General features: G+C 52.5%; 1 protein-coding gene across 2 annotated transcripts; it reads right to left on the bottom strand.

The window, feature by feature from the left end:
* Positions 1 to 1,676: 1,676 nt before the first annotated feature.
* LOC311186766 (neutral amino acid transporter B(0)-like) lies at positions 1,677 to 10,575 on the bottom strand (the record flags this gene model as incomplete). 2 transcript variants are annotated; one of them, XM_084257928.1, is made up of 8 exons in its annotated part: positions 1,677 to 1,911; positions 3,157 to 3,291; positions 3,392 to 3,586; positions 4,491 to 4,724; positions 6,345 to 6,511; positions 7,341 to 7,388; positions 7,823 to 7,865; positions 10,016 to 10,575. In XM_084257928.1, 8 exons carry the CDS (start codon positions 10,573 to 10,575, stop codon positions 1,677 to 1,679), a joined length of 1,617 nt encoding a protein of 538 aa, XP_084114054.1. The 2 variants fall into 2 exon arrangements, with proteins under 2 accessions (XP_084114054.1, XP_084114053.1); XM_084257927.1 differs by lacking the exon at positions 7,341 to 7,388 and having other exon boundaries at positions 6,345 to 6,552; positions 7,798 to 7,865.
* Between the last annotated feature and the right edge of the window lie 15,706 nt (positions 10,576 to 26,281).

The raw sequence follows: 26,281 nt of genomic DNA on the forward strand, positions 1-26,281 counted from the left end.
TGTAAACATAATTATTATTTTCTGACATTTTCCTCTTCATATCTGTGCACACCTGTCCACACCATCTCATGCTGCCAATGAAACGCACGTTCTAGGGACATCTCTGGTGGCCCAAGGGATTAAGTCTCAGCACTATCTGTAGCAGGGAGGTGGACCCAAATGGCGCAGCATACTTCCCTGTCTCCCCACTGTTCCCCTCAGCAGTGTAATTCAGTCAATCTGCCTGGTTTGCTCCCCACTGTCTCTAGTGAATCTTCTCAACCCCCACACCTCTGACCTGTACCCCAGTTCTTGTAAGCATAAATAAATCTTTAAAAAATTCATACCTAAATTGTATAATGTCTAAGAGCTCACTGACCCCAAGTATGGATGGTCTTTGCTTGTTGCCATTCTAGTAGGGACGGGCAGTGGTGTCTCAGTGATGCCTTTCAATGAACAGGTATTTTATTTCAAGAAAGTCCAATTTGGTGGGCCTCCCCGGTGGCACAGTGGTTGAGCACCGGGTTGTGAAGCTGCCCGCAGCCTCTGCAGCACCGGTTCCATCCCCGCCTGCTCCTGGCCCCCGGAGGAGGGTCCCACATGGCGCGCAAACCTCTCCTGCCGCCCGCTGCTCCCCTCAGCAGTGTACTTCGGCCCTTCTGCCTGCTCTGCTCCCCGCTCTGGCTCTGGTGAATTCTCTCACCCTCCTACTTCTGACTGTTCCCAGTGCTTATATAAATAAATTAATCTTAAAAAAAAAAAAAAAGTCCAATTTGGGGCCTTCCTGGTGGCACAAGGGGTTAATCACCGCACTATGAAGCAATCCACAGCCTCTGTAGCTTGAGTTTGATCCCTGGCCAGCCAGGGAGCAACCCACATGGCGCAGCAGACCTCTCCTGACTCGCCCGTCATTCCCCTCAGCAGTGTACTCTTGTCAATCTCCCTGTTCTGTTCCCTACTCTTTGTCTGGTGAATCCTCTCACCCCATGCATCTCTGGCCTGTACCCCAGCTCTTGCATAAATAAATAAATCTTTAAAAAAAAAAAAAAGTCCAATTTGTCATGCTTCTTTATTTTTCCCTGTGTGGCTAGTGTTTTTAGTCAAATTCTTACAAAAGTCTGATTAGATAACTTAGTTGTGTCATTGCTACAAAAAGTCTCCTGGAGTGACAGCGGAATTTGCCCTATTGCCCCTCCTCCCCTCATAGTTCCCAGGAGTGTTCCCCTGATCTATGGAGGGAACAGAGGGGGCCTGGGGCCAGTACAGGGTGAACCATGGAGAGTCCCACAACCCACACACACACGGAGACAACAACCACCAAAGTGACGAGCAAAGGAGCCAGCACCACACACGGAGAGCAGAACTCTCAAAGAAGCAACAATCTCAAAAAATGACTTGAAACTGTGTCCAAGATGGGGGGCCCAGGCCGGCTCCCAGAGGTGCTGTTTCCTAATTGTGGTTGGGGACAGCAGCTGAGGACCAGGGAGGTTTGTGGAGACACACTTGCACACACAGGTCCACATATATCTCCCAGCAGCGAGACCTTCCCGATCTGATTTTGGGGAGGGAGCCGGGGGCCTCTGGTTCCCCAGATGTGGGGGCAGTGACCAAAGAGTTCCATTTGTCCTTTCATCCATCTCTCACCATCCTGATGTACAAAGTGTCCCCGCTGGGTCGGGGAAGGTCCCCACTAGAGTTTACATGACTGATTCCTTCTCACAGGGGTCAGCATCCCCAGCAGATCCAGGACAGCGTTTGAGGAGGGGATTCCCCTCCTCAGTGGAGACTGGCAGCGGGGCCTGGGGCAGCTCGCTCTTCACCTGGATCAACTCAGGCACCGAGCTCTGAGACCCTGAACGGTCCACATAATTTTGGAGGAGCCCCGCCCCAAAGGCGTCACCTTCCACGTTGAGGACGGTACAGGATCGGTCCCTGAAGGGGTAGGCATGACAGGGAGGTGAATGAGTGGGGTCTGGGGGCCCCTCTGGAATCTTGACACACCCATCACCCCCATCTCCACTCCATCATTCCTCCACTTCCATCCATTTCCTTCCCCTGTTCTATTTCTAGACCCAGTTCATCCCTTCATCCTCCCAGAACCTCAAATAACCCTTCCTCTTAGACCTTCGAAGATCTCGCTTCAACTCAAACCCCAGAAATCTCATACCCCCTCTTCTTTGCTCTGGTTCCCATATTTTCTCTGCCTAGAGAATCTCAGAGAACTCCCCCTCCATCTTCCCTGGACCCCAAGTGATTCTTTATCTCCGCAAAACACAAGACAGGTTCCTTCTGGAGCCTCTAAGCCATCCCTCCCTCCTCTTGGGAGCCCAGAAGACCTAACTCTTCTCCCTCAGACCATACTAAGCCCTAGCTCAGGGCATTCTGGGTGCGTCAAGGTTCTCCCCAGAATTCTAAGGATCTCCCTTCCTCTTTAATATAGTATAAGCTTATTAGTTCTCAAGATGCACACCTGAAACTTAAGTTATATTACAAAGTTACTTTAAAAAAAATTTTAGGGCCTCCCCGAGGGCACACTGGCTTGAGCGCTGCGCTGTGAAGCTATCCTCAGCCTCTGCAGAGCCGGTTTGATTCCCAGCCGGCCAGGGAGATTCCCACACGGTGCAGCAGACCTCTCCTGCTGCACCCGCTGCTCCCCTCTGCAGTGTATTTCTGTCATCTGCCTGTTCTGCTCCCTCTTCTGTCTCTGGCGAATCTGCTCACCCTCCTGTGCCTCTGGCTATCCCCCAGCTCTTGTATAAAAATAAATAAATCTTTAAAAAAAGGATGGTTTTTTTAGCAGGGCCTCCCTGGTGGCGCGGTTAAGAAGAAACCTACAAAGCAGTCCGCAGCCTCTGCAGCATGAGTTCGATCCCCTAGCCAGCCATGGAGCCGCCCACATGGCACAGTAGACCTCTCCTAACACGCCCGCTGCTCCCCTCAGCAGTGTACTTCGGTCAGTCTGCTTGTCCTGTTCCCCACTCTGCCCTCTGGTGAATCCTCTCAACCCCATACCTCTGGCCTGTACCCCAGCACTTGTATGCAAGTATAAATCTTTAAAAAAATAATTTTTTTTAACAAAAGTGGATGAATAAAAAATACACACACACACAGCCACAAGGCTCTAGCTCACCCCCTTCCCTGGGGTACCTCTGAACCCCGAGGTCAACCCACACTTACACCAGCCAGTCCACAGCCAGGATCAAGGAGATGTAGTGAACCGGCAGGTTGACCGCCTCCAGGATGATGGCCAAGGTGAGGACACCTCCAGCCGGGATGCCTGCAGCGCCCACGCTGGACGCTGTGGCCGTGACCCTGGGAGTACAGAGGGGCAGTCAGGAGAGTCTGCCAGAGAGCCCTTCTCCTTGACCTGCATCTGTTCCAGGGGATGGTCAGGCGCCCAGCCCACACTCACAGGATAGTGATGATATTCACGAAGTTCAGGGACCGCTGATTAAGCTGAGCGATGAACACCGCGGCCACGCACTGGAAGAGCGCCGCGCCGTCCATGTTGACCGTGGCACCGATGGGGAGGATGAAGCGGCTGATGTGCTTGGTGACACGGTTCCTCTCCTCCACGCACTTCATCATCAGCGGCAGCGTGGCGGAGCTGCAAGGGGCCACAGAGCTCAGCGCGCTTCAGCTTCCAGGCCCTGCGGCCCGGCCCACCACACCAAGCATCGCCCATAGCACCCTACCCTGCCTAGACCACCTGCCAGCTCCCATCCCTCAGACCTGGCTCACCACACAGACCACCATACCTGGTCTAAGTCCCGCTAGCTCTCAAGCCACACCCATAACACCTGGGCTGCCCGGACCCCATCCCCTCCCTGGATCACAGCCTGTATTTCACACCTGACCTCTGCCCTGCAGCCTAGCCCCGCCTACCTCCTCCCCAGACCACAGGACCAGCCCCTGTCCCTGGCACAAGCCCCATCCATCGGCCTAGACCCTCACCCCCAGCCTCCCTCCCAGGAGCCCAGCCCTCCCTAGCTCTCCATGTCCTTCCCTTTCTGGAGCCTAGAGGCAGGAGGGAGCCCCCAGAATGCAGGCATTCCAGAAGGCAAAGTTCCTGACGCCCTGGGGAGCAACTGACTGCTATTCCTCAAAATACACGGGAAAATTCTACCTAATTCTATGTCAGAGAGCTCTCTGATAGCCCACGCCCCACATCTCCGACAACAGAACTTGGCCAAGAATTACTAAGTTCTTGGGGATGCTGCGGCGAAGGTGGGGTTGTGAGGGAACAGGACCCTTTCCTTCCCAGAAGGAGACAGGGATATCATAAGATTGGATCCAGGATGGAGAACTATGTTCCCCCCAGGGCTAGACCTGGCAGGGAGGAAGAGGCATCAGGAGGGGAGGGAATGTCTAAGGCAGTGCTTGCCTAAATTTTGGAGGGAGGGGAATCTAAGACCTTAGGAGGTAATGGCGCTGTGCCCCATCCGGCATCCCCAAATATCTCAGGGGCATTGAGACCTCTGCACACCACCGCAGCCGGCCCCAAGGCTCACCTGGAGGAGGTCCCGAAGGCCGTGGCCAGCGCCGTTGTGATGCCCCACAGGAAGCGGTAGGGGTTTTTGCGGGTGAACAAGAAGTAGATGAGGGGCAGCACCAGGAGCCCGTGGATGGCGTGGCCCAGCAGGCAGCACAGGATGTATTTGCCGAGGCTGGCGAAGAGCTTGCCCACGTCTTCCATCTCCACAATATTGCTGGCCACCAGGAACATGATGCCCACAGGGGCATACCTAATGACCCAGGAGACAGACCAGCCTCTGACCACGTGCTCCTGGGCCGGGTGCAGACACTTCACATGGGAGTGCCCCATCCAGCTGCGCCAGCCATCAGGAGACGACCACCTTCAGGCACCTCCTCTACCCTGCCCACCACACTCTCCCCTGGAAGGTTGGGCAGCCAGGAGGCCCACGGAGCCTGGCAGCCTCCATCAGCTCTCTGAATGCCTGTGTTCAGATACCAACTTGACTCATGAAAGAGGAGAGCTCTTCAGGCTGCGGTCATTTACATCAAGGGGCTTGTTAGAGCAGCTACTATGGCTTAAAGCAACACGCTCTGTCGCCACTTCCTAGAGGGGAATAGGCCCTGCTCGTGTATTTATGACAACTCCCAGGTGCGAAGGATGCAGGGTGTGCAGAGCCCTTGAATGCCACCGAATCTTCACCCGAGCCCAGGCAGGGGCGCCAACCAGGGTCTCCCGCAGCTGACGCTGAACCAAACAAAATCGAATCAGCCTGTAAAACAGGGGTGAGGATGCCACCACCCCGAGAGGAATGCTGGGGACTGAAGTGAGACACCAGCTGAAAGGAGTTGAAAGCAATCTGTACACAGTAAGTGATCTATAAACTTGTGGGTTTATTAGTAGCCTCTCCAGGAGTACAGATCTGGGGGGGCCTGCTGCTCCCCTCCCAAGAAGTCTTCCCTGACTGCTTGATCTAGACGGTTACTTGTCTCCTGAACCCCTTCTCTCCTTGGGTAACAGAAGAAGGCACCACTTCCCAGCCCCCTCTGCAGCTCAGCTTGGGCCAGTGCCAAAGTACTGGCAGGTGAGATGTGCCAGAAGTCATAAAAGCTAAGGACTGGATAAATATTAACTGTTATTGTTTACTGTAGGCATGTAATAGGTCAGGCTCCATCCCAAGAACTTTACCTGTATTAATTCATTTGTGCCCAGTGTATCAAGCCCGTTTTCCAGATGAAGAGACCGAGGCACAGAGGGGCTAAGTGACTCGTTGCCCAGCCGGGAAGGCACCTCAGGCTACCCAGCTGCAGAGCCCGCTCTTACCCGCCCACCATCCCATCTCTTCCGCAGTCAAGGCAAAGCAGCTTCTGGCCTCAGCTGCCTTGGAATGAGAGCCTGGGGTGGAGGGCTGAGATGCAGGCAGGGTCCTGAGAATCGGGATGCAGCTAGGAGGAGAGGGGTCTGGGGCAGGAGCATGAATGGAAGGCAGAGTCCTCTGCACATTTTCTTCTCATTATCTGGGGTCATTTAGTAAAACTCTGAATGATCATAACCGAGGCTAATGTTTAGGGAATGCCCAGTAGGTGCCAGGCAATTAGAACACCTTTAAGTGTTTTTCTCTTCACGCTCACCCTCTAAAGTGGGCACTATTTTTTCAGACCCGAGCCAAAGGCAAACATCTGGTTACATTTAGATCTCTAAAAGTGAGCACACTGTGGCCGTGGCTTTTACTATCTTTCAGTAAGATCAGAAAGTGCAGGCATTGGGCTGAGTGCTCACAGATACAACACTGCCCTCATCTTACAGATGAGCAACTCATTCGAGAGGATAAAGCAGAAGGAGGGTGACCCTATCTCATACCCCCACTGCCTCTCTCCCAAACCCCACTTACCACATGATCCAGGAGACCAGCACCATGGTGGCATCATTGAAGGAATTGAAGAAGCGTATGAGCAGTTCGCCCTCAGGCCCCAGCTTCCGCAGGGCCACGCCAAAGACGATGGCAAACACTACCAGGCCCAGGATGTTCATGCCCTCCACCTCTTCTCCCACAGGCACCTTGGAGCAGGAAACAGATGGGGAAGGGAAGAGGGAGGCACCTGTCAACCTGCATAGTCACTGAGGGCCTATCCTGGGCGCTGGTGGGACCCAGCAGAGATAAGACACCTCCTTATCGCTTCCTCCCAAGGCTCACAATCCAGGTCCAGGAGAAATATGCTTGTGACCAGAGATCATCCCAGTGAACAAGGCTGGAACGTGGGAACCACAGAGTACTATGGAAATTAGGGGGGTATTCTAGCTTTGGGAGGCTGGGGAAGGGTCAAGGAGGGTTTCCTGGAGGAAGGGGCCGATTCCAAAGAGCAGAACAGAAAGAACAGGAAGGGTGAACCAGATAAAGAGGGGCAGCAGAAGGTTCTACATCGTGAAAACACCCAGTGGCCTAGAAATGAGAGCAACTTGAGCATATGAAAGAACAGAAAGAAATCTACTATGGCTACAAGAAATGAGTGAGACAAAATCACAAGATAAGGCGGGGCAGGGCCCCGTGGGCCGGGGTGAAGAGCTGGGATTTCTTGGGAGGGAACTAGGGCGCATGGCAGAGCTTGGGCAGGAGGGAATGGGCAGAGCCAGGAGGAGGCCAGGACAAGATGGGGCAGGGGAAAGGGAAAAAGAACGTGGCCAAAGTGGGGTTGTGGGGAGGGACAAGAGGAGGCAGAACAGAGATGTCCAGAAAGGCAGAGACTGAGGGGCTGCAGAGAGTTTAAATCAATTATTCCACACCAATTATTGGAAAATAGAAGGGAGACAGATCTGGGGGACTGGGGAGAACAAATCAAAAAAACACAAAGTGGGGGTGAGGCCACTACAGCCCTTCCCCAGCTCTCACCTTCACCCATGCTCCATCGATCTCTTTCTCTCCATAGGAGGTGGAATACTGCAGGGAGAATTGGGGCGAATTAGGGTCCATTTCACTGAAGATCCCCCCACCCGGTACTGGAACCAAAAAAGCTTAGAGTCTGTCCTAGGTACCCTTTAAATCTCATTCCATCTGGCTGGCAACCCCACCGAGGTAGGAGTCCTCATGCCCCCACTTTCCAGAGGCAGAAAGCAAGGCTCAGAGAGGTAAAGGCACCAGCCAGGGTCACACAGCTAGAATGGGAACCCAGAAGGTGGTTGGAACCCATAATCTTGTTTGTGGAGAAAGGGTATAAATTTGCTTCCAGGGACACCCAGGAACTCTGCAAGATAAATATGCCTGTAAACATGAGGGCATGAGTTTTTCCCAGACACCTTCCAAAATGAGGTGCAGAGGCCGGCAATTCACGGTCTCCCTCCCGGTCCACCCCTCCGGGACACCAGAGGACTCACTGAGCGGAAGGCTGCAGACACCAGGTTGGAAGGGAAGATATTTCTGCAGAGACAGACATAGGAGGGGTTGTTAGACACCAGGGGGGAGGTCAGGGGATGTGGGAGGTTCCGTTGGTCTCTTGGGTACGGGGGAACGTTGGAGGCCTCGTGGGCACCCCAATGTGCTGGCACCCAGGGCTCTGACAGGTTCGATCAGGCAGAGTTGATCTGGCCTGCACTTATTTTTAGGGTGTGGGGCGTCTGAGCTGGCCTCCTGGGCCCCCAGATGGCTGCTGTTGCAGCCCTGAAGGACTGAGGATGGGGGTGGGGAATGCTGGCTTCCCAGGCAGGAAGGGGCAGGGTCACTTGGGGCCTCAGCTCCACCCCCTACAGCAAACTAAATACCCTGGGCATCTTGCATCAGCCACCTCCAGGAGGGCTGGAGTCTGGGGGCTGGCTGGTAGGTCAGTGGGTTCGGGGAAGACAGAGGGTGGTAATATGACTGCATGCCACACATATGCATCTGTGTTGACACAGCCACTCTCCTGTGAAGGTGTCCGAGTGACTCATTAAATCCCACAGAGGGACTGAAGGAGTCAGACATTGGCCTCACGCAGTCTCTGGGAGACAGAAATACCAGAAATGAAGCCACAGGTAGTGCAGCCAGGGCGCCACACACATCAACTCACTTAATGCCCCCACAGCCCTCAGGGACCCACACCATGATCCTTACTTCACAGAACAGGAAAATGAAGCACCAAGCAGGGATTGGAACCCAAGTCAGCTGGTTGCCTGGTCCTAACCGCTGAGCTACTTCACGTCCTCTGTCACCAGTGAGGTGGTTTGTTTTCAGGGTGCTGATGTAGGGCGGAGTATTCAGATATGTGGGACACTGCTGGTGTGGACTAGGAGGGGTCAGAGTGAACTGAGTATGTGGGTGCTCAAATGCTGGGCTCATCCCATGAGCAGCTGTTGGTGCTAAGGGGTTGTCAGTATCAGTGCGCGCGCGCGCGCGTGCGTGTGCGTGTGTGTGTGTGTGTGTGTGACAACTGCTGTAAGGCCATGTCTGGTTAGCTGCTGCAGGCTGGGTGTCTATGTGCCTGTTTCCAGCTGTGTATCAGTTGGTCATGAAGTCGTGTGGCTCCAAGGGGCTGAGCAAACACAAGCTGTAGCTATTTTCACTGCGCAGGGTGTGGGAGGGTGGGGAGCTGGTACTCAGAGGCAGCTTTCAGCCGTGTCTGTCCGCAGGCCGGCATGGTCCCACCCAGGCCAGACAGGGTTGGGCTGGGACCCAGCTAATCTCCCGCAGCCAGAAGGTGCCCACCCACTGCACCTCCTGGACACCAGGAGTGCTCCAGTGTAATGCCCCGATTCTGTGACTCACCCTGCCACCCCACACACCACTTCCAGGAACCTGAGGCACTGAATCAGCAGAGGCACTAAGGCAAGGTCAAGTGGATTCACACCATTAGCCGGGGCAGGGGTATGGTGGGGGTGGGGGGAGAAGCCAGAAGGAGGAAAAGAATCTGGGCCCCTTTCTAACCAGCTCCCTCAGGACAGCATAATGGGGGGAGAGCGAGGAAAGGGGATGTGGAGTCAGAGATGGCAGGAACGTGTGTGAAGAGGAAGCCCCAGGGGCCAGCTCAACTGGGTGGGAAGGCAACCTGAGAAAAAAACTGGCCAAGTCCGCTCCACAAGTGACGGGGATGTGGGAGCCCTGGAACTGGGAAGAGGGTCATGTGGGGGTCACTAGAATCACCTCTCGTCCGAACTCAGGGGTCCCAATCCCCGTTCCTTGACTCCACTCTTTATCCTGAAGCCCCATCTGGGCCCCTTGGCACCCAAAGCTCCCCTTCCAAGGAGACCTCATCAGGGTCCTCTCCCATTCAGGAGACCCTCGTAGGCCCCTCAACCCACACCCGCCCACTGAAGAAGCCGCACTGTCTCCTACCTCAAAGACCTTCTCACCTATCACCCACGTGTGGGGTTCCCTTAGGGGCACAGGCCACACGTTTAGATGCCTCTTCCCCCAGCCATGTGTTCTCACATGCCACACCCCAACCCTGAAGGGGCCAGAGCTCCCCCCGCCCCCAGCACCCTGTTTTCTTTTCCTAAGGTCCTAGGGATGTCCCAGCTCTGGGGACCCAGAACCTCCTCTTGTCCAATTGGCCAAAGCAGTCCCTTCCCATGCCCCACCAGTGGGCGGAGTCTTACCTCACTAGATCCAGGAATGAATCCAGCACCTCTTTGGTGTGGGCCTCTCCCTCAGTGCCTTTGGCCCCCATCGATTCATTGAAGGCGGCGCCTGGCTGCAGAAGCAGCGCCAAGCCCACGCCGAGCCCCGAGGCCATCAGAGTGGTGACCAGGAAGAACAGCAGCGCCCAGGCGCCCAGGCGGCCGAGTGCGCTCGGGTCCAGGCTGGCCGCGCCGCCGATCAGGCTGCACATCACCAGCGGCAGGATGATCATCTTCAGCAGGCGCAGCAGCAGCTCGCCCGGGAAGGCGAAGGCCACCAGGCGCGCAGGGCCCAGCGCTTGCGCGCCGCCGGCCGCGGACACCCCCAGCCCCAGTGCCACGCCAGCCACCACGGCCACCACCGTCAGCAGCACCAGCAGGTTGGCCCGAAGGCAGCGGCGCACCTGGTCCCGGGAACGGCAGCAGCCGCCTCCTGGCGCGCTTGGGTCCTCCACAGGGACCAGCACTGGAACACCGTTGGCGGTGGGCTCCGCCGCCGCGAACCCCTTGAGGTCCTGCTTAGGGACATCGGCCACCATGATGAAACCCCGGGGTTCCTTAGCGCCTGGAATCTGGAGACGCCTGGGGCTCCTTCCCGCGACTTTCCTTAGAAGTGAGAGCTGAGCCCAGAGCCTGGAGGCTGGAACTTCGAAGAGTTCCTTGGAGTTTTGATTCACCGCGCCTCGCTTCCCGGCGCGGGCAAGACGGGGTGTCGGAGATCCTCAGGCTGGGCGCTGGGGCAACTCCCTCTTCCAGCTGTGCCCGGGCACCCCAAAGCTGGCAGCTGGAGAAGCGGTTTCTTGGCTCTGGGGATCGGGAATACAGGAGTTTCTCTGGATGGAACTTGGGGTCCGGAAGGCGGAGGGCGCCCACACCACGCAGGTCTTCACGTGCCTAGGTTCTGATGGCGCAGATCCGGGCGGCGGGGATTCAGGGTGCCTGGGTCCTGAGACAGGAGGGCTGGGAGCTTGAGTCTGGGGAGCTGGGAAGCAGGAAGTCCCGGAGGAGGGGGGATCAGGCTCTTGGGTCCAGGAGCGGCAATTCGGGCCCCTGGTGCGGAGGGCGGCGGCCCAGGGTGGTGGAAGCACCGGCTCTCAGCCTCGAGGGGAGCTCCCCGGCGCGCCGCGTGGCTCTGCGCCCGCCTAGCGGAAGCACCGGGATTAAGGGCGGAGGCGTGGCTGGGGGGGGGTGCCGCGCGCGCACAGAGCCCGCCTAGCGAGGGGTGGGGCGAAGCCCAGGGAGCAAACACCCCTAGAAGACGGAAAAACAAAGGCCACTCCCGGGCGGGACCCGGGTGTAGGTGGGGCTGGAGGTGGCGGGGCATCTGTAACACGTTCTTCCTGCCCAAAAATTTGGGCTGTGGGTTGGGGCCGTTAAGCCAAAGCGAGGGTCTTCTGCAAGTGCGGGTAACCCCCGGGTGACTCATTTGCAGGTCCGTTCCTCCGTCCTAATTTCGGTCTTGGGTCGCCTCTGGGAACTTCAACTGCTCACTGTAAAAAATGTAGATGATTAAAGCTCATACTTCACCAGAAGTGTTTGAAAGGAAATGATGTATTTATTAAAGTTCATAATTTGTAAAGGACTGTTCCCAGTTCGAGTCCCACATTTGTTCATTAAAGGCCGTTATGCTAACATTGTCACCCTCTTCCTCCTATGTACACAATTTGCAATCCATCTATTAAAAATCATAATTCAGTTTAATGACTGGGCTGAAGTTTTCACAAGTGCTTTCTGCCAAATATTCCCCCCCTCCATAGTTTATTACAAAAAAATTTCAAATAAGAGCCTCCCTGGTGGCACAGCCGGTTCAGGGCCGCACTGTGAAGATGTCTGCAGCCTCTGCAGCGCGGGTTCCATCCCGGCGGGCCAGCGAGAATCCCACATGGCGTGGCAGACCTCTCCTGTCTTGCCTGCTGCTCCCCTTCAGCAGTGTATTTCGTCCGTCTGCCTGTTCTGTCCCCCCCTCTGTCTCTGGAGAATCCTTTCACCCTTCCGCACATCTGGCCTGTACCCCGGTTCTTGTATGAATAAATGTTTTTTTTTAAGATTTATTTATTTATGCATACAAGAGCCGGGGTACAGGCCAGAGAGATGCGGGGGGTGGCGGAGTCACCAGAGACAGAGAGGGAAACAGAACAGGCACATTGACCTAAGTGCACTGCTGGGGGGAGCAGCGGACGAGACAGGAGTGGTCTGCCGCGCCATGTGGTTTGCTCCCTGGCCAGCCAGGGATTGAACTCATGCTGCAGGGGCTGCGGATTGCTTTACAGTGCAGGGCTCAACCTCCTGCACCACCAGGGAGGCCCCTCAATAAATAAATCTTAAAACAAAAATTCAAATAAGCAGAAACTTTTCTTCACACTTTATAGCTACATGAACTTGCTTCAACCCTCTACAATATCTGAAGCAAATGGTACCACTATCCCCTTTTCACAGCTAAAGAAAGTGAGGCTGGGAGAGGTGTGACTTGCCCCCCACTTCAGTCACTGAGCAGGACAATGGGACAGATTCTGCCAGCCCATAAATGTCCTTGCTGTAGAAGTTGCTTTCAACTCTGGAAGAGATGTCAAAGCATTGACACCAGCTGTTACACAGTTGTTTCTCTCCCCCCAGCAGATGAAACTGGGCCCTATCCCACATCTGTTCTCCGTGCCCTTTCCTCCTTGCAATGCAGCTGACCCTAGAAAACACGGTTTTGAATTCTCCTTTCCATCTACGAGGGTCTTTTTCTCTCCGAGGGTTCAGGTTCACATTTACGGATTTAACCACCCTCCGATGTCAGTTTGCTGAACCACCGATAGAGGAGATCTGCGGGGGGTTGAGTATCCCCTGTGTTTTGGTATGGGGGGAGAGCTGAAACCAATCCCCCACAATTACCAAGGGACTGTGTTAAGTTTTGGGGTACTCAAGATTTATATGCAGGTTTTTTACTTCAGAGAAGGGCTGCGGTCTGCACCCCAACTCCATTGTTGTTGCAAGGTACAGTTATTTCTTGAATACCTCCACCCAATTCCCACTGTCTCATTCTACTTGACACCTCTTCGCATTCTGCTGGTGGAAGTGGTTTTTTGGATGATTGAAGAAATGATTACTGAATAGACAGCTGCTGACAGAAGAATTTGGACTTTATCCTGAGCGAAGGCATTGGGGTCACTCAGAGGGTGGGGAGATTCAGTTAAATCTATGCCTGGGAACATTCCAGGCTCTTCTCAGTTCTGGGGCTTTGTATGTTCTATTCCATTTGCCTGGAATACTTGTTCCCTTCACTTGATCCGACCCCTTCTTGGCTGTGATGCCTCCTTTTCCAGGAAGCCCTCCCTGACTCCCAGACTGGATCAAGCCTTGCTACTGGGCTCACCCATTCCAGTTCTGCTCATTCTTCTGGTCACCCTCTGGGATACATCACAGGCTCATGGTATTTTAAGCTCCGCAATGACCTTTTAAGATCAACATTAAAAAAAGGAGAAAGTTAAACTGTTATAGGACAGGGAGAGGGGCAGCCCAAAACCCCGCAAACCTGCCTATTCTAAATGGGTTCTGCCATCCGCCGCATCAACACAAAACATAGGAGACTTTAATGAAAAGGAACTTTAATAAAACTAGGAAACAATACAAGTAAGGCAAAGAGTCTAGTTTCTAAATGAAGCACCCAAAGTTACCCGTCCCCTCGTGGGTAAAAGTCCATCCATATGGGATCGGCCCAGAACAAGGCCCCAAAGCCTGCTACAAGTCTAAAGCATCTTCCAGTGGGGACCCACAGAAAAGGGTCACAAACAACCGGACAAGCCCGGAAGGAAAAGAGCAAAATCAACATTAAGATAAAAGCTGCCATTGTCACCTCCCCACGGGTCTCACCCACATCTGTGTCACCCAGTCCACGACCAAAAGACAAGCACAGTTTCTTTACGTGTCTCTAGGCTCCATGTGCCTCCTCTAGGTCTCCTTCTGGCTCCATCCTGCTCCTTCCTCAGTCTCTTCTTCTGCTTCTCCTCTTCCTGCTCAGCTCCACCCTCCCTTGGGTGGGGCAGGGAACCTCTCCCTTTTCTGGGACCACCCTGTTACAATTCCGGACCACCCTGTTACAAAACAAGGGGTGAGCTCTTTCATATATTGTTTCCTCAGACACAGACTCACAGACTGGGTGCCTTCCCATCCCCAGAGTATGGGACCTGGAGACCATAGGGCAAAGAGAGCCTGAGAGGCCTCAGCAGCAGGGTTTCAGGTGCTCTGTCAGCAGGTGGCCTGCCTGGGGGTGGGGAAACTTCTTACCCTCTGGTGAGCAGGCACCCCCTCCCCCAGTGGAAAAGTGCCCCAGGCTATTTGGACTGCATGGGCACAGACCAAGGTTAGTCTGGTCATTGCCCTCCCTCCCCATTCCAAGCCTAGGGGTGTCAGACAAGGAGTCTGGATGGAGGGAGGAGGCTCCAGGACTCAGGCAGCCCCAGAATCCCAGAACCTTCCAAAAGTGTGGGGTGAGTCCAAGCCAAGAGGTTTGAGGGTTTGGCCTCAGGATTGGCCAAGAGTGTCCCACCCCCTGCCAGCCTCAGGCCTGGAGGGGAAAAGAGACCAACAGCCAGTTTCAGTCTGTTTTCCTCTGGCTCAGCCAAATCTATCCAGATTCAGATGTCTTCATTAGCAAAATAATAATAGTAATAATAATAATAATAAAGTTCTGGGGCTCCTAGAAGGAAGTGAGTGGGGCCAGGGGAGACTGGGCTGAGCTGTGGGGGCTCTGGCCTCAGTTGCCATAGTTCTGAATACAGTCCCTGGAGGAGCTGGTGTCTGTCAGCAGAGGGGCTGAGTAAACGCCAGCAGACCTGGGATCTAAGCTCTCAGAGAACACAGCCTTTCCTGCTCGCTCAGAGTCCATTTCATGCATTCAAGGACCTTTTCTTCTGAGCACCTACTGTGTGCCCAGCTCTGAACGGACTAGTCCTGGGGGCCCAGCTATCACTGAGGCAGACTTCTCCTCCTGGTCTCAATCTTACAGGGGAGACTGACTGTGACAATGCAGAGGGAGCAGGGCACTGAGGGGAAAACCCACAGCAGAAACCCAGGCTGGGGAGTGCAGTCAGAGAGGTCATCCTGGAGGAGGAGGCACCTGAGATGAATTAACTTCAATTTTACATTGAAGTAACATTGGTTCATGACATTACCTAGGTTTTATGAGCTGAATATTGATGAATGGCAGAACTGATTAGTGAGGGGGGACGAAAAGGGTACAGGCCGAATATACAGTCAGGGCAAAGACCGGGAGGGGAGTAATTTCTGAAACCGAGACCAGTTCCATGTAGTTGGGTAGAAAATCCAAAGGGAAAATTGCTGAGAAATGAGACTTGAGTGTGGGTAGGAGGAAGCTCAGGTAGCTAATGAAAAGACTGTCAAAATCATTCATTTAGGGCCTCCCCTGGTGGTGCAGGCGGTTGAGTGCAGTGCTGTGAAGCTGTCTGCAGCCTCCGCAGCACTGGTTCAATCCCGGCTGGCCGGCCGGCAAGGGTCCCACACGTCATGGCAGACCTCCCCTGTCTTGCCTGCTGCTCCCCTCAGCAGTGTATTTCAGTCAATCTGCCTGTTCTGTTCCCCGCTCGGTCTCTGGTGAATCCTCTCACCCTCCTGTGAATCTGGCCCGTATCCCGGTTCATGTGTAAATAGATAAAAAATCTTTAAAAAAAAAAGAAAGAGCTGAGGATATACATGTTGTCTTTTTTTTTTTTTTTTTGAATCATTCATTTAGCACATTTCAGTAGTCCTGCCGCTCCCTGGTTCCAAGCGAACCTCAAAAGGGACAGAAGTCGAATCCTAACACACCCCATGAAGGAGAGGAGAATGGGACTTATCGACAAACACTTGCTCCTTCTAGAATTCCACTTCTTTGAGTGGTGTCCTAGTTCTGAACACCTATCAGTCACATGTATTTTCAAACCTCACCTGGCAACCCAGTCATAGGGCGTGAAATCAATTGGCAAATCTCAAGCAATTGGTTAAAAAAATATATGAGTTATCAGAGTTTACTGTAAAAGTAATTATTATTTTCTGACATTTTCCTCTTTTTTTAAAAATTAATTTATTTATTTATACAAGCACTGGGTATAGTCAGAAGCGCAGGAGGGTGAGAGAATTCACCAGAGCCAGAGCGGGGAGCAGAGCAGGCAGAAGGACCAAAGTACACTGCTGAGGGGAGCAGCGGGTGCGGCTGGAGAGGTCTGCGCACCATGTGGGACCCTCGCCCATTGGCCGGGGAACGAACTGGCGCTGCAGAGGCCACGGGCAGCCCCGCACTCAACCGCTGCGCCACCAGGGGTGGCCCCTGACATTTTCCTCTTCATGTGTGTGCACGCCTGTCCACACCATCCTGTGCTGCCAATGAAATGCACGTTCTAGGGGCCTCCCTGATGGCGCAAGGGATTAAGTCTCAGCACTATGAAGCTGAGAGCTTCACCTACAGGGCACTGCAGTCCTCTCCTGTCTCCCCACTGTTCCCCTCAGCAGTGTATTTCAGTAGATCTGCCTGTTCTGCTCCCCACTCTGTCTCTGGTGAATCCTCTCACCACCACCCTCAACACACACACATATTTCTGGCCTACAGCCCGGCTCTGGTACCCATAAATCAATCTTTAAAAAAAAAAAATGCTCATTCTAATGTCTATCAGGTCTATTGAATTCAACATAGTTTGAAAACACCTGATCTCAATTCTATATCCTGGCCTTTTTCTTATACAGCGTTCTCTTCAGATCTTCAGATCTCAGCTCCAGTAGCCCCCCGAGTCCTCTAGACCCTGGCTGTCCCTCCATGCTCCTCCTGCCTCCCCCAACCCTCCACAGCCCCCTAGTAGCCACACCCCCCTCTGGGTGGTCACATTTTGGGATGGGGCTGTCCCCCACCATTGGATTGTGGGGGTCCGACCTCAGCCATAGCTGCAACCTACTCAGGGCCAGGCATATAGGAAGGATTCTGGGAACATGGGTTGACTCCTTTAGACACAGGAAGGAAAGGAGTAAGTGGGAACTTCGGGGACATCAGGCCAGGAGGTAGCTTGCATTCAGGCCTGTGGGCGACTGGCTGGGGGACTGGCGGCCAGCCCAGGCCTTCCCTGCCTACCTTCCTATTTATTTATTTAAGAGCTGGCTTGTCTGGGCTATTCCGCCTGCCTCCCGGGCTACATGTTGTCAGGTCCCTGGGGCTTGTGGTGCTGCTGTAACTCGAATTTCTGGGCCTTGAGGCTCACAGGAGGGGTGTCAAGCGCTGCTTCCCGACTTCCCCTTGGATCCAGCCAAGGCCCTGGGAGCTGTTCCCTGGGCAGCTGCCCCTGCCATGACCCCAGGGTGCTACCCTGAGACCCCACAGCTGTCCTGGGTCTCAGGTGACCTGGACAGATGACATTTGATGCTTCCAAGGAGAGAGGACAGGAATGGTCAAGGGAGTGGGGGGCAGGGGCACAGAGAGGCGCCTTCCCACTTTGCTGACCTTCAGCAAAACATGTCCTTGTCTTTGTAACAAGACAAAAGTAGAATTTAGCCCAGAGGCAGCGGAAGGATTAAAAAAAATCATGTGACAAAACCATGTTAGCAGAGGTCTGGGAGATGTAATAAGAGATGGGTGGAGGGGGGAGGACACACTTTTGTGACTGTGGTGATTATATTTCCTCTAGAGAGCCCTGGTCAGAGGTGGGTTAGGCCACACCCTGGCCATCTGAGGGCACAAGGGCCTATAGGGAGCCGGTTCCAAGAGTGCATGACCCTGCAGACCGTTTGGGGTGACTACCTGGGTGTTATGTGAGGCCCCGGACATTGTGAGTATGGAGACATTGTATCTCAGCCACCTGGGCTGAGGCATCCTGGAGCCTGGAGTCACTCACTACACTGTGGAGGCTTCAGTTAAATCCCAAGTGAAAGTTCCAGGAGAGCTATGCTTTCTGAAAGGCCTGTGGGGTGGGCGGCTAGGCTTTGAGAAGTGTTAGAATTTGCAGTCTGAGTGCTGATTAACAGGCCCTGGGCAAAGTCCTGCCAGAACTGAGGGAGGTCAGCATTTTGGGGGTGGGGAGGGGAGGGTAAAGGGGCTGCCACCTTAGGTTCACTGTGAGGCCCAGGCCCGTGAGGGCACGTGACAAACCGGTGGGTCCGGTCCCCTCTTGGGACAAACGGAAACCAGTGCCAAAGTTCCACAGAAATGATTGCAAGAGGGGGCCTCCTTGGTGGCACAAATGGGTTCAGTCTCAGCACCATGAAGCTATCCGCAGCCACAGCAGCACGAGTTCAGTCCCCAGCCAGGGAGCTGACCCACATGGCGCAGGAGACCTCTCCCGTCTCCCTGCTGCTCCCCTCAGCAGTGTATTTCAGTAGACCTGCCTATTCTGCTCCCCACTCTGTCTCTGGTGAGTCCTCTCACTGCCCCCCACCTCTGGCCTACACCCCACTTCTTACATGCATAAATAAAAATAAATCTTAAAAAAAACTAGCAGACATTCATAAATTAAGCAAATTTTCTGAGGTGAAGAGTGAAGGGGAGGGAGAAAGGCTCAAAGGGGCTATAAGGGAAGGCACTGGAGGAAAATATAAAAGGAGGAAAGAAACAGAATCACATACTATGTGCCCACCAATCTCTGAATGTTGGTGTCCTCCCCCCCAAGATTCATAGGCTGAGAGTGAACCTCCAAGTGCTTCAGAAGTAGGGCTTTTAGGAGGTGATTAAATCACGAGGGGCCAAGGCCTTTAGGCTCCAGAGCCATCCTTGGCTCACTGCACCAAGCAGGGCTAAGGAAGAGGGCCCTCACCCCAGCACACTGGCACCCCAATTTTGGACTTCCAGCCTCTGGAAATGTGAGAAGTAAACTTCTGTTGCTTCTAAGCCACACAGTCTGTGGCTTCATCTCAGCCCAAATAGACATCGACCTTTTGTGTGGGCTACTTTCACTTAGCATTCCACCCACTATTTTGAGTAAATAGCACTTACGCCATTTATTGAGCACATACTATATCCTGGGCCCTGCTCCCAGAATGGTGCCTGTGTTTTCCTACTTGAGCATCTCAACGAGGCACTGTCTGGTTCTTCCTATCACCCTCATTCCACAGTCAAGTGACAGAGGCTCAGAGAAGGAGCCTGGTCTGCTCAAGGTCACACAGCTGCTGGTACCAGAAGTTTTTGTTTCCTCCTTTTCATTTTTATTTGATTTTAGCATTATTTTTTTTCTTTTATAGAAGAATTGGGGTATAGGCCAAAGGCGCAGAGGGTAAGAGGATTCACCAGAGACAGAGCGGGAAGCAAAACAGGTGGATCTACTGAGATACCCTGCTGAGGGGAGCAGTGGGGGAGACAGGAGAGGTCTGCTGCTCCATGTGGGTCTGCTCCCTGGCCGGGATCAAACTCAGGCTTTCGGGGTGATAATGCTGAGACTTAACCCGTAGGCCACCAGGGAGGCCCTGATTTAGCATTATTTCTTAACATCTTCAGCCTTATTTATTTTGTGCTGTGGTAAAACATGCATAACATGACCTTGGCCATTGGAACCATTCTTTTTAGTATTTATGTACACATGTATGTGTTTATTTTCAGGACGAATTTTCATTTTATTGATGTAACCTTGTCTTATAACATTATGTAAGTTTCAGGTGTGCATCACTGAAAACTGATGTGTATCTTCTGCATTAAGTCTACCACTAAAATCCAATTCTGGGGCCTCCCCTGGTGGCGCAGCCGTTAAGCGCTGGGCTGTGAAGCTGCCCGCAGCCTCTGCAGCATCAGGTGGATCCCTGGCCGCCGCTGGGGAGAGTCCCATATGGCGTGCAGACCTCTCCTGCCGCCCGCTGCTCCCCTCAGCAGTGTGCCTCGGTCCTTCTGCCTGTTCTGCTCCCTGCTCTGGCTCTGATGAATTCTCTCACCCTCCCACGCTTCTGACTGTACCCAGTGCTTGTATAAATAAATAAATAAATCTTAAGAAAAAAAAATCCAATTCTGTCATTCGCCATACCATTGCCCCTTTCACCCAGTTTACCCACTCATCTTCCCCGAAGAAGTTTTAAAGCAGACAATTCACTGGTATTGAGCTCATTCCCAGCGTTGTGTAATAGTCACTATGATCTAGTTCCAAACCTCTTTCATCACCCTGAAAAGAGTGGCCAGGATGTGAACCCCCATTTTCCACCTCCAGAGCCCAGCAGCTATTCCCACTCTGTCTCTCAATTGAAGAATTTCACAAGTGGGCTTAGAACTTGTTCTCTCTTTGGAGTTAGGCCCACAGGATGATTTGTAGATGTCTGGGTTTTTAGCTAGGCCCAGCCAGGGCCTGGGGTCCAGCATCAGTTTTTGTACAGTGGATTCTTTTTGCTGTCTAGAACCTTCCCTTCACCTCGAGCTCTTAACCTCCTGGGACCAGGAGGGCTGCCAAAGGGTGGTGATGTGGAACAGAACAGAAATAATGGGCCAAGACAGGCCCTAGGCCCTGGGTCAAGCTCCTGGAGCCAGCTATGCCTAAAGCCAGCAACTGGATGATTTTTCACTTGGATTGACTCAATCAATGCCCAGTTTTGCTGAAAACAGTTACAATGGGGTTTTCAGTCTCTTGAAACAGAAAGGGGCTGGATAGAAGTGACACAGGGGATGGATAATGGGGAGTTAGCCTGTCGGCAAGGCACTGAGAAGTAAGCTCTCGGGGATGGGGGAGGCATGAGCAGACAAGAGTGGGTGGGAACATGGCCTACCCCAGGGGACAGACAGCAGGTCATCAAGGTGACTGCCATGTGGAATTTATGAAGGGTGACGGTGATGGCATGGTGCAACCTGCCAAGGGGCAAGGCTGACTATGAAGATCTTGGGAAGATGGGAAGCTTTTGTCCCAAGAACAGCGGGAGTCAATAAAGGGCTTAAGCAGCAGGGTGACACAATCAAGTTTGCGTCTTTAAACAAAATGTCTTCACTCTGACCCATTTGCTGGTAGAAGTTGGTGCAGCCTCCACTGAAAGCCATTAGGTAATAGGCCTTAATGTTGGAACCTCCCACACCCTTTGACACAGCAGCTCTCCTCTGAGGGATTTATTCTACAGCTACAGTAGAAAACATGGGAAAGCACCGAAAACTTTGTGTTAGCAAAAGAACAGGAACAAGGGTCCTAAGGGCCCATCAGGAGGGAACCAGTCAAGGACAGTGGTGCAGAGCTGAACAAAGGGGATCTGTTTGAGAAAGTATCATTAGGCCGTCTCATTATGGGAATGTTGTAGAGTATAATAACACACATCTAGATCCTACACCAAGGCTGGATGGCACAGCCTATCAGGACCACTGTCATATAGTCAGTCCATCAGTCACCGAAACATCTTTAAGTGATGCATGAACATATGTTACGGACTGTCCATGCCATGGAATACTACACAGCTTGACAAAAGAATGAGTTGATCTATTTATGTTTTGGTGGAATGCCAGCAAGTATTTAATCACTGGCTTTCTGGGGAGGAGACAGTCCTGATTTGTGGCATCTGCCAATGTCTGTGGTGTAAATGCTCCTATTGTGACTGATTTTTAAGCTACCAATGTGACATCATTGAATGAAGAGTTTGGAAGAGATGTACAATAGCCCACCAGTATGCTGTATTTCTACCAGGCGTCTACCAGGCACAATAGACTCAGATGAACTGTAGGGTATAGACAGAAAAGAAATGTATAATTAGGAAGCCAAAAATTTCAACTATTTAGTATCTTTGTGCCTAATATAATTTATTGAATTGTGACTATATAGTTTAACTTTTAGGAATGGCTATATTTAACATGCAAAATTCCCAAAAGATCAGTAATAGGCTCCCACAAACTGTTAGATGCCAGCCCCACCACACCACTGAGACATATTCAACCTGAGGACAGGGGCCTGCAGAACTGTATCTCATCACCTCCTTGCCTCCTCATTCACTCCTCTGCAGCCACACTGCTCTCCTTCCTGACTCTAGAACCATCAGACTCATGTCCACCCCAGGACCTTTGCACCTGCTGTTTGTGATGCGGTTTCCATTCTGACCCCCAGATAACCGCATGACTTGTCTCTTTACCTCCTTCAGTCTTTGCTTCTTTGCTCAAATGTCCTATGTTATGGAGGCCTCCCCTGACAACCCCATAAAACAAACTTCTTTGCCTCTTTTGTGTTCTCTGCTCCAGCCCCAGAACTTAGAACAGCATCTGGCCTATAGTAGGTGCTCAACAAACACCTGTCGAATTAATGAATACATTAGTATTTTACCACCTATTCCTGCATATGATAGACAATCCCAGGGAGAAAATGCAAGAAACTGGAGCCCCCACCTCTCCCCTTCCATGCCTCCTAGAAGGGGCCCTAGAGGGAGGGGAGGGGAGCCTTTCACTGTATCCCCCTGTCTGTAGAACTCATGTGCCTTTAATTACCTATTAACATTTTTTCAAGTGTTCTATTAAAAAATACTGCCTTGGGCTGCTGGGGGAGCAGGGACATGAAGGAGAGTGAGCCTGGGCCACTAGGAGGCGGGGGCGTGACCCTGGAGCAGGGCCAGATGGGGCTGCCAAGCCTTCGTGACCTGTTTCAGAAGGTCATACCATGGAATGTTCTGTATAAGCCTTGAAAATGCTCTTGGAGGTGGGGCCTGTCCCTCAGGCCCTGTCCTCTGGCTCCACCTCTCCTAGGCTGCTGAAAGGGGCTTCCCAAAAGGCACCTTGGCCACCATTCCACATTCCTCTCCACACTCTTTCTCCCCTCCCCCAAATAAAAAGATGCCATTAAGATTCCTGCTGCTTCCAACTGTCTGGAGAGATAAAAGCTCTCTTCACACCCTAAGGCTGTAAGGATACAGGCTGACTCATACCCTGCTTACACCTCCCTACCTGCTCCTCTTCTCCACCTCACACCTCCTACCTCTGCCTCCACCACCCTGGCCCTCTCTCACTCCCTCCTCCTTCCCAGGCAATCTTTCTACCTCTTCTCCCCTTCTGCCTGTTCCTTCCCCTCTTCCATCTTCTTTCTCCCCCATTCGCTCCCCCTTTCTAAATTTCCTCCCCCTCATCTCTTCCTCCCTTCTCTGACTCCTCCATCCATCCATGCACAACCTCCTCCAGGGCTTCTCCTGCTCCACTTTGCCTGCGCTGTTCCCTACCTTTGCCCATGCTGTTCCCTACCTTTGCCCATGCTGTTCCCTCTGCCTGGAACACCTTTCAGCCCCACCTCTTCCTCAAACTAGTTTCTACTGGAGATCTTAGCATCCTTCCTGCAGTAACAAAGATTTGCCAGACAGCAACTCTTTGTCAGGCACCCTGCTGGGTGCAAGGAAGCAGAGGTCAAGAAGAGGCTGCTTCCCAAAAGGGAGGCAACAGAAACTAGAAAAGAAGGATTATTTTAAATGAGTTAAATGCTGCAAGAGTGATTGGTCTGTAGTCTGAATGAGGAGACGCCCATCTGTGGGAACCTGAGAAGAAAGCAGCAGGTGGAGGGACTAGCACATACAATGGCTCAGAGGTTGGGGATGACCTTGGAGGGAATCCAGAATCAGAAAGCAGGCAGTGCAGCTGGACCCCAGAAGTGAGGGAAAGAGCATCAGATATGGCTGAAGAGGTAGGTCTCCATGTGTATTACAGACTCTGTGGTGGCCCCTCTTCCAGGAAGCCCTCTTGACTGCACTGGGTGCCTCATCCCAACCCTGTTCACTCTAAGTGGCCACTCTCTGGTCAATGGCCTCTCTCCCCTGTGAGGACAGGGCCAGGTCACCCATACTGGTCAGGCTTGGAGGATACACAGTATGTGCTCAGTAAATATTCTGCGTCCCTTCCCCCCTCCCCCGGAAGGCTGATTTTCCCGGCCTCCCTGCCTCCCCTCAGCCTCCTCCATTCCTGGTCTGGTCCTGACATTCCTGAGCTCCCTGCCTGGCCACTGAAGCTGGCTTCAGCCCAGCTTCTTTCATCCCAGCCTCAAAGGCTGTCCGGGGAGGATTCTCAGCTTCAGGGCCTCTGACTGCCCCGCGTTCTGCATGACAGCTGGGAAGTGGTCAGATCAAAGTGGCCGATCAAACACCTCCAGGCAGATTCTGGTCTGGTCCAGGTGGAGCAAGTGGGCAGGAGACGCAGACCCCAGGCACAAGTGTTTGGGTACAGAATGGAGGGGAGATGGGCAGGGTGGGTAACCAGCAAAGGGGCCCATCTGTCCCCCATCATCACAATAACCTGCCTTTCAATGGCTGACTCCTTTTGTCCCAGGTGCTGGGCTAATTTTTTATTTTTTTTTTAGGGTTTATTATTTTTTAAAGATTTATTTATTTATACAAGAACCAGGGTACAGGCCAGATGTGCGGGAGGGTGAGAGAATTCACCAGAGACAGAGCAGGGAACAGAACAGGCAGACTGACAAAATACACTGCTGAGGAGAGCAGCAGGCGAGACAGGAGAGGTCTGCTGCGCCATGTGGGCATCTCCGTGGCTGGCGGGAATTGAACCAGCACCGCAGAGGCCGAGGACAGCTTTACAGCGCTGCGCCACCAGGGAGGGCCTGGGCTAATTTTTTAAAGATGTAATTATTAACTGGAATGGATAAGATATGGCCAGGGTGCCCAAGACAAAAGCTTATAGGGAAAAGTATGTCTCGTTAACAGTTTTTTAAAGGTTGGAAACAACAATAATAATAAATAAAAGGGTTGGGGACAAGCACCCCTAGTGTTGGGAGGGGGTGGTTCAAACCTTTAAATAAGGTATGTCAGCTGCCTACATAGTTCCCTTCCTGGAGATAACTATTGTCCCAGTTTCACTCAAAAAAATGTGTTAAAAATATTGATTAAGGGGCCTCCCTGGTGGCAAGGGGTTAAGATGCAGCTCTATGAAGCTATCCGCAGCCACTGCCCCACGAGCTCAATCCCCGGCCAGGGAGCTGACCCTCATGGCATAGCAGACCTCTCCTGTCTCCCCGCTGCTCCCCTCAGCAGGGTGTTTCAGTCAATCTGCCTGTTCTGCTCCCCACTCTGTCTCTGGTGAATCCTCTCATGCCCCCCACCCCGACTCTCAGCACCTCTGGCCTGTAATCCCGGCTCTTGTATGCATCAATAAATCTTTTTCTAAAAAAAGAGCACCAGCAAGGGCAGTGAGAGACACACAAGCCGACTTATTAGCTTGTGCTCCACAGCCAGTTCTGATGACTAATGGTGATGAAGCTACACTGTACACTGGAGATCATCTGTGATCACAGGGCCAGGAAGAGCACTGTGAACCTCACAGTCCATCCCGTTTGTTTGGTTTTATTGTTCTCATGACCAAGCACAGCTGGCACCGTGATCCCAGAGGAAGCAAGATAAAACACACAGGAAAAAATTTCCTGGAATTCTTTGTCAAGGCAGGCAATACACATGAACAAGTAAAATGACTCAATGGGCAGAAAATGGGATGACATGCTGACACGTGCTACAACTTAGATGAACTTTGAAGATATTATGCAAAGTAAGCCAGACGCAAAAAGATGAATATCGTATGATTCCACTTATATAAGTTTGCCTAGAACAGGCAAACTCACAGAGACAGAAAGTGGATCTGAGTGTACTAGGGGCTGGAGGAGAGAGAAATGGGAGATGTGTTGAATAGAGGCAGAGTTCCTGTTGGGGATAATGATGAAGTTTTGGGAATGGAGAGCTTGTTGGTTGCCAAACACTAAATGTACTTAATGCTGCTGAACTGCACATTTGAAAATGATTAAAATGGCAAATTTAATATTACTGAAATACCGATACTAATAAAATATTAATAAAATCATGTATATTTGACCACAGTGAAAAACATTTCAGGGATAATGGAAGAGCGACTGGGCGGGGGTCTGAGATGGAATAGCTGGCTGAGCACTTGCGCCCTCTAGAGGTTAGTGGTCCTGGAGCTAAGCTGAGACCATCCAGTGGTTCTGGAGTTTGCTCCAACTACTCAGTGAAGCAGGGGCACCCCATCATAGACAGATGAGTTGGGGGTCTTCCATCTGAGACTGATGAGGCAGAGGAAGTAAAGGAGTTAAGGGCACTGCCAGGCTCCGAGCTGAGCGAGGGCAGAGAGGCCATGAGGTGGAAGAAGTGTTAGAAAGGGGCTGGCTTACTGGAGTGGAGATCTTGGTGGGGTTGAAGGAGATTTGGGGTCTGGATGCTAGATGTAGGGAGCTGGAAAGCTCCAAATGGTGGTGCTGATGTGGGATGCAAGTGTAGATTGTGGAAGCAGTGAGCATAGATTGCTGGGTGTGATAGGTATCTGTTCCAATGTTGGGGGGCAGGGGGACTGAGGGAGAG

Source organism: Talpa europaea (genome assembly GCF_964194135.1).
Source record: "Talpa europaea genome assembly, chromosome: 16".
In the NCBI taxonomy this organism is placed as follows: Eukaryota; Metazoa; Chordata; class Mammalia; order Eulipotyphla; family Talpidae; genus Talpa; species Talpa europaea.